The sequence below is a fragment of the Elephantulus edwardii genome, unplaced genomic scaffold (genome assembly GCF_000299155.1).
Source record: "Elephantulus edwardii isolate Elephantulus edwardi_28Jun2011 unplaced genomic scaffold, EleEdw1.0 scaffold00208, whole genome shotgun sequence".
NCBI classification, from domain to species: Eukaryota; Metazoa; Chordata; class Mammalia; order Macroscelidea; family Macroscelididae; genus Elephantulus; species Elephantulus edwardii.
In genome coordinates, this window is record NW_006399958.1 from 4,757,570 (window position 1) to 4,765,635 (window position 8,066).

At 46.1% G+C, this 8,066-nt stretch overlaps 1 protein-coding gene and 2 pseudogenes across 1 annotated transcript in view; 2 read left to right on the plus strand and 1 right to left on the minus strand.

The window, feature by feature from the left end:
• LOC102851350 overlaps nucleotides 1-344 on the plus strand; it is an 8,646-nt pseudogene extending 8,302 nt beyond the window's left edge.
• Nucleotides 1-8,066, minus strand: part of LOC102853270 — a 246,556-nt pseudogene that overhangs the window by 180,317 nt on the left and 58,173 nt on the right.
• The window catches only part of LOC102851763 (putative zinc finger protein 840-like), a 7,525-nt gene continuing 3,450 nt past the window's right edge, over nucleotides 3,992-8,066 (plus strand). Inside the window, exons 1-2 of the mRNA XM_006897323.1 lie at nucleotides 3,992-4,135; nucleotides 5,706-5,971. Of these exons, the coding sequence (XP_006897385.1) occupies nucleotides 3,992-4,135; nucleotides 5,706-5,971 (410 nt within the window). The remainder of the gene's footprint in view (nucleotides 4,136-5,705; nucleotides 5,972-8,066) is intronic.

The window sequence follows — 8,066 nt, forward strand, 5'->3', positions numbered from 1 at the left end:
GTTTGACAAAGATACCACCCATCTTCCTTTAACAGCCGCCGTGCGGCCATCGTGGGGGTACAGCACAAGTTCCAAGTCTAGAAGCCAGGACAGAGCAAGACTGCAGAGGACACAGCTTCGGAACAGAACTGCTTGCTGTCTGAGGGAACGGCTGTTGTGTTCTTTCCTCTAAGAAGTTGCATGTGTTTCAGCAGCAAAATCTCAAGAAGAACCTGGAAGTTGGGAGCCTGAAGAAGATTGAGCATGATGCCATGGAGAAAGTCAACTGCAGTCTGCCCAAGAAGCTGGGCCTACTGACCGCCTCAGGAAAGAAGGGGGCTGCCTCTGCCAAGACACCCTCCTAAAGGGGTCTGTGGAAGCAGGCATCTCCTGAGACTCACGTCTGTGCAGGTGTCTCCCCAGCCCCCAGCCTTTCCCAGGGGTGTCCTGCCTCCAGTACTATGGCACCTATACCTTGGCCAGAGTAACCCACCAGTAAAGGTGCAGGAGACTGCCCCTCCATAGTACAAAGAGTTTAGTCCTAATCTCCCTCCCTCCATGGATGCATGAGAATCTCCCCCCAACACACAGTTCTGGAAACTAAGCCCCGTTAGTCCCCTCTGCTCCACTCATGGTTCCACCCACATGCTCCCCCAAGCCACCTAGAGACCACTGAGGGAAGTGAAAGTTAAGGGAACAGTAAATGCAGATACAGTTGGCAAGGTGGCTGAAGTTAAAGAAGAGCTAGCTGAAAGCTTTTATGAGCGATTCTGGGGAGCCTTTGGAATCTGCATCCTTTTTAGTTCAGCAATATAAAAGAATGGTTAGCCCTGCTTTTGTATTCCAAAGTTCAGGGGACATCAGGCACAAACTCCAGAAATAAAGAGATTTGCAGGCATGGGTGACACACAGCTCCTGGAAATAGCAAATACTGGCCCCCTTCTTCCCCCCCCCACCCCGCTTTGTACCTGGAGGAGAGAGAGGTGGGTTAGAAAGTGAAAAGCATAGAGCATTGTACCTGCACCAACCTTCTCCCAGGCAGGACAAGTTAAAAGCTTTGTGTCCAGGAAACGTGGAGTAAAAGGCATAGAAAGAGAGGGGCTGGCTAGGGCCAAAGCAGCATCCTCTACAGCCATTGTGCCATCTGTAGGAAATAGGCCACTGGAAAAATGTCCATGGAACTATGAGAACACAGTAAACCAGCAAAACCCTGGACCCCAAAAGAACACTATGCTGTTGATTGTGGCAAAAAAACCCTCACTTTTTGAGGACTGAAGCCAGGGGAGTTTCAGAGTCCTTGCGGAGACCATTGCCTAAATGATTGTAGGGGAATGAGAAATGAGCCTTTCTCTCCTCCTCTCCCCTCTTCCTTCTCCCCTCTCCCCCTCCTCCTCTCCCCTCTCTTTCTCCTCTCCTTCCTCCCTCTCTCTCCCCTGTCCCATTCCCTCGCCTCCCCTCCCCTCTCTTCTCTCACCTATCTCTCCCTCCCCTTCACCCCCTCTCATTTCCTTTCATTGTGTACTGTTGAGTCAGATCTGACTGGCACAGGAAGATATTGCCCATTCTTTCCCAGCGAAGCATCTGGCAGATTGTGTTGCAGACCAAGGGTCCCAAAGAATGGAATAATTTTATAATTATTAATAAAGAGGCAAACAACCAGGAATGAGATAGAGCAGAGAGCATAAAACAGGGGGCCAGCAGTTCTCAACTGAAGCCCCCAAGCCAATCTTCTCTGTGTCTTTATTGAAAATTATCAGGAAGTAAATCACAAAGAGAAGTCAATGCAAATGAAGCCAAACTCTTTCTATTGAAAACCTTCTGCTTGACTCAGGAGGGAGGGGTTCACAAATGCAAGAATTTGGTTTACCCTTAACTATTAACCTTGATGCCTCAGGGTGAACACTAGCTCAGGAAGTAACACTCTCTCTGCAGGGGGGCCCTTGCTGTCTCCTGTATTGCAGGGAACAAACAGCTCATTTTCTAGGATCTGCCACAAGAGAAATCCTAACTTATAAACCTGTAATTCCTTTAATTCCTGAACAAGGGTTTTCATATAATATTTGGTATAAAGTTTGGCTTCCCATAAGATTCAAACCCAGGACTCAATGGGTCCTGCAGCTAGCCCCAGCCATCTCACACTGAAATGATGACCATAAAGAGGTTTTTGGAAGTGAGGAATCCTTTTGCAAGGTTAAGAGAGAGGCTATGGAGGTTATGGGATAGTTTTGAAGATGCAGAAGCTATAGATCTGGCTTGTTGCCATGGTTACCAGATGGGTTGCCATGGTAACTCGCCTGGTTGCTATGGTAGCTGGATTTGTGTACATGGGACCCAGATTGTTTTTGTGGCCACTAAACTTCGCCTGCTCTTGAAAGGACACATTTTGGAGGTTCACGAGTGTTGCAGACTAAGGGTCCCAAATGATGGAATAACTTTATTAATAATGAGACAGTCTACCAGGAATGATATAGAACAGAGAGCATGAAAAACAGGGTGCCAGCAGTTCTCCTGACTGAAGGCCCCAAGCCATGCTTTTCTGAGTATTGAGAATCATAAGGAAGTATAAAACAGAACCAAAGGATCATGCTGAAGTCTTTTGCAGATAAGACCAAACTAAGAGCAATGTTGACTCTTAGGGAACGCCTTAGATCTTGAGTTCAAAAGATTTTTACTCTCCTGGGTCTTTTATGGGAAGCCAAATTTCATACTAAATATTTGTAATAAACAGAATGCTACTTCAGGATATGAGGGAGGCTGGTACCAGCTGGAATTAATCCTGAAGCACTAAGACAATCCTTAAGCGTTTACAGAATTCTTGCATTTTATTTGCTGAAATACAATGAATCAAGCAGATGGTTTTCAGCAGCAAAAGCTTAGCTTCACCTGCATTGGATTCTCTTTGTAATTTACTCCCTGGTAGTTTTCAATAAAGACAGAGAAGCTGGAATTGGCACTTTAGTTGTTCTAGAACTGTTCACCTCCTGCTTCACCTCTGTTCTTCTCCTACGTTCTTGGTGATCTGTCTCATTATTCGTACTTATAAAAGTACCCTCGGTCTGCAACAGGGAGCTGTATTTAGGACCCTGGAACTTCTTCAATCCAGGGGGCAGTGAGAAATGGCAGAGTACGGGCAGCAGAACCAACATAGGAACATTGGACAGGGCAGTGGGCTGCCCATCCCATGAAATGAGAGGCTTGCTGGTGGAGTGTGATGCCTCTGGGTACCTTTCTGTAGAGCTAAAGACCTTGATAACAGGAGCCTGAGCAGGGCCGTAGGCAAGATACTTGTTTTCTTAGCAGTCCACAGTATATTCAACACTCTTCTCCAGCACCACAGCTCAAATGTATCAATTCTCTATCCTCCCTAGTCATTGCCCAGCTTTCAGATGCATAGCAAGTAATTGCAAAGACCATGGCCCGGATCAAATATAGTCTCCAAATATTAAGAGAAAAAAGTTTCCAAAAATAAAACTTCCAGCCACTTACCTTAAATAAAGTGCTGATGGCCCATTGTATGAAAGAGCCATGATGCATTTTAATTTTGCACTCAAATCACAACTGAAAAACGAAATCCCAAAAGCTTGTATGACAATTTCTCGCCAAAGTCCAATAGCCATTTCTGCAGCAGATCACGCAATCATTGTAAAAGTGCAAGACTCCTGTTTCTTTTTTCTGGGTTCGCATTGGGTGGCACATTGGATTAAAGGTCTCGTGTGTGTGTGTGTGTGTGTGTGTGTGTGTGTGTGTGTGTGTACGTTTTTTGTTGTGTACCGTTGAATACGATCCCACTGGCCCAGGAGGAGATTGGATTCGAACCACGTGCCTTCGGGATTGCAGCTCAGCTTCTCACCACTCGACCCCCAGAGCTGCCTTACTGGCTGATCACAGCAGGGAGACGTAGTGATAGTGATGAGCTTTAAGATCAAAGCCTGAAAAGCCCTACAGAGTTGTAGTCCCTCCTCTCGGATTGATCTCCGGCTGAATGGTTTGGGTAATGGGTTTTGGCGGCACAATGCTTTCCCTTCCGTACATACGGCAGCTGTGCAAACATGGCCGCCCCCGTGTGGACTCCCTGCGGTCGGAGATACTACTTCCGGAAGCAGACCGGAATTCCTTGTCCGTGCGCCTCCAGAATGGTTGTCCCTCGCCGGCCACCGTAGGGTGGAGTTTTCCCAGTGACTAGTGATTTGTTCCCTGAACATGGAACTTTTTGAAACTCCTGAACAAGTAAGAAAACAAGTCCGTTTGTGTCCTTATTTTGCAAGGAGTGCGCGCGAACGTGGTTCCGTGTGAGTCGTGAGGGCAGCAGGTGCGGGTGGGATGCGGGAGCTGTCAGATGTGCACGTGGGTCCCGCTGATGGAGGACTCGGTGAGGTCGGGATCGGAGGATGCGGGAATGGCGTGATCGTAGATTTAAAGACGGACACACGTTTGTGAGTACAGCTACACCCCTTAAGGGTTTTGGTTATTCAGAAACAAGGGGGCTCGTAACAACAGGGGAGACTTCCAGGGGTACTTGTACACTCCTATGCAGTCACTGTCAGTTACAGTTCAGACTCAGTGAACCTGGTCAGGACAATCACTTTTCCATGTCTTTAGTCCGCAATGACAACCTGTGTTTCTCATGGTGTGTTGGCCAGGGGAAGCCACAGCATTGGGGTGCTATCTTATTCCATGTAAGCCAACCAGCACAACGAAAGTAATATATTTAGTATAATGGAATCACCTTTGCCACATTGATTAGCTAGGAGTAAGTCACATCTGTGCCAATCGTGGTAATGGGCACCCATGGTGGACAGTGTTGGCTGGAGCTTCCCGACTAAATCAAGTCTGGAAGCAGGAGCGACATCCACTTCCAAAATGGCTTGCCTCTGGAAACTCTATGTATGAACAGTGCTCAGGCTGTTCGTTCATAGGGTCGCTATGAGTCGTCTACAACTCGACGGCATTAAACAAGTCACAAGGACCACCTGTATTGAAGAACAGAGGGACCTGTAATGGTGTGACCACGATCTTGGGGCTCTCTTGGGATCCCACAGGTTTTCCGTGTGTGTAATTTTTTTAACATTTTCTTTGCATGTACGGTCAAATCGGATCCGACTGGTACAGGAGATTGCCCCTCCTTCTCCAGCAGAGCATCTGGCGGCTTAGAACCGGGTACCTGAGGGATTGCAGTCCAGCTTCTTACGACTAGACCACTAGAGCTCCCTAAAAGCCAAGGTCTTAGGATTTTGCTTCTTCCTCCCTCTTTTCTCTTGGGCTGTTGCTGAATTAAAAAAGATTAGGCAGACGGCAACATGGCAGTGACCTTGTTTCACTCACAAATACTGATCATCAGCACAGAACTCATTTTCATTTCATGGGAAATCACCACCTGTTTGAGTTACCTGAAAAATCTGTGAAGTCCAATTTAAATTTACCATCAACTAAATCACTCTTCTGAGCTTACTGGAGATGAGAAAACCTTGCTCCACAGGGACTGTGACCAGTTTTGCACTGAAACGATTTTCCTTGAGAGTGAGAATCTAAGAGCACCCAGGTCCACCTCCACAAGAATCAGAAAACTCAAAGTAAATCTCATGTCTGTAGTGACTGTAGGAAATATTATACCTAGAAGTCCTAATTCACTGTTCATCCGCAAATGCACAGAGGGGAAACCACACGTGTGGAAGGAATGTGGCAAAGGATTCACCATGAAGAATGTCATTAGGTTCCATGAGTGAATCCACGCTGGGGAAAAACCCCATAAATGCAGTCAATGTAGACAGAGCTCACGTTACACCAGCACATTCACACTGGGAAGAAACCCTGTGTGCACACCAGTTGTGGAAAAGGTTTCATTCAGAAAGGAAATCTCAATTCTTCACAAGCAAACTCATACTGGAGAGAAATCCTATGTGTGTGCTGACCATGGAGAAGCATTCCTTAGGAAAACTGACTTTACTCGCCATCAACACACTCCCATTTGGGAGACATCCTTCGTGTGTGCCAAGTCTGGCAAAGGTTTCATTCAGACTGGAAGTTTCATTATTCGCAAGAGACTCATAGAGGGGAGAAACACTCCCTGTGTGGTGTGTGTGGAAAAGATCTCAGATCCAAGACTCATTGTTCATCAGCAAATTCATACTAGAGAGAAAGCCTCAAATTTGGTGCAGACTGCAACCAAAGTCATGCCTTGCAAAGCGTCGAAGATTTCTCACAGCAGAAACTTCCTTTTCCGGTAGTGAGTGTGGAAAATCGAATGCCCAGCCATCATGGGTCTCAGTAGGTGACAGACCATTTCAGTGGAGGAGTCTCTGAAATCCTCCAAGATGAAGAGCACCTTGTCCAAGTGTTGTGTTGTCATAGCCATGTTAGGATTGCGGGCAGATTTCCCCTCTGCATCTAAAATTATTTCAATTAACACACATAGGGCAAACCACAGGAATGGTCATCTCAGCACACAGCATTGCTCTGCTGGAGGAGAAAAAGTCCTGTGAACACAGTGCCTGTGCACGTCTCCAGTCCCAGCTCCGACCTCAGTAAACATCACAGAGCTGCCAGCTAACAGCATAGCCTTTGGGGCGGCGTGTTGCTAGAACCCTACGGTGGGAACAGGCATAATGAAATAAAGGTTTCTCTAGAATTGACGTCACTATCTCCATCAATAATGGATCTCAGTGACTTCAATATTTAATGTTTGCTGTCCCATGAAACTTAACAGGAAAAAACCAGATACATTCACTAGAGGTAAGAGGTCAGTAAATATTCCTGCGTAATCACACATAAACTCAATGTGTTCACAGGAAAACAGGAATGTAACACTTGTAAAAACTTCATAGGCTCAACCTGTTTAAACATACGTCTTGTCAAGTTGTAATATGATGTTCAACACGTTGCTTATTCAGTTACGAAGTAAATTCTGTTATGAATTAAATGATTATCTGTTGTTGTTGTGTACGGATGAGATGGAGAGGACCCCTCCATGACCCTCCAATGGGTTTTCAGAGGCACTAATTGCCCGGGAGAATGCCGGTCCTTGGCCCATGGAGTGGCTGAAGACTCAAACCTCCTGCCTTAGTAATGGCAGTTTGGCCTCTTGCCCCTTGGCCACCAGAGCTCCCCAATCTCCCAGTTAATCTGTTGTACTCATTAAATGGATTAAAGAAACTGCTTAGCAAATAAATCCTACAATGGAAAAAATAATCACTAGAACGTGGTAAATATAAAACCATGTCAAAAACGCCTGGGAATAAAGGGACCACACTGAACATACTTTGGACATGTTGTGAGGAGAAACTGGTCCTTGGAGAAGGACATCATGCTGGGGAGGGTGGAGAGACGGTGCAGGAGGGGAAGACCCTCTAAGAGGTGGATTGATTCAGTGACTGGGGTAATCGGGATGGGAGTGTCGGAGACAGTGAGACTGGAACAAGACAGAGCAGAGTTTAGGGCTGTTGTACATAGGGTCGCTATGAGTCGCAAGAGACTTGCAGGTTTATAATAGCTAGTAGAGGTTAAGGTCAGCACTGTTGATTCTGGGGGTGGCAGCCCGTATAAAATGGACTCAATCACCAGAGCTCCTTGGTTTGAATCCAAAGAAGTGAAATTGGTGCTACAGAAAAGTGGAAGAAGGTGCTTCGCCTTAGGACAGGTAGCGATCTCTGTAGGAGAGAGAATTCCAAGGTGGAGTTTATATAAAGAATATATAGCAGGAGAGACCTGAGAATCCTAGCAAGTAGAAACTAATGGAACAAAAATTCTCCACCCCCCTTTTTTAAATTTTAGATTGGTTTACATACAAAATTTATACAAACTGTCTAACAATGATGTATGTTGTTTTTCGTAAAATAGACCACCTTGATGTATGCCTACAATTGTCCTGTATTTTCAGGTCCCCACTTAATCTTCTCTAATTTCTTCCCCCCCCCTTTCATCCTCAAACTCTTAACCTGGTGCTTTCCTCCCCTTCCCAACCTGTCCCCAAAATTACTTTTTTCTTTTTTTTAATTGGGAAAAACATATTGGGGGTACAAGGAGGTGAGGGTTGGGGGCAGAAGGGTGAGGATGGGCCAGGATGCAGTTGCAGAGCTGCACAGTTTGGTCGG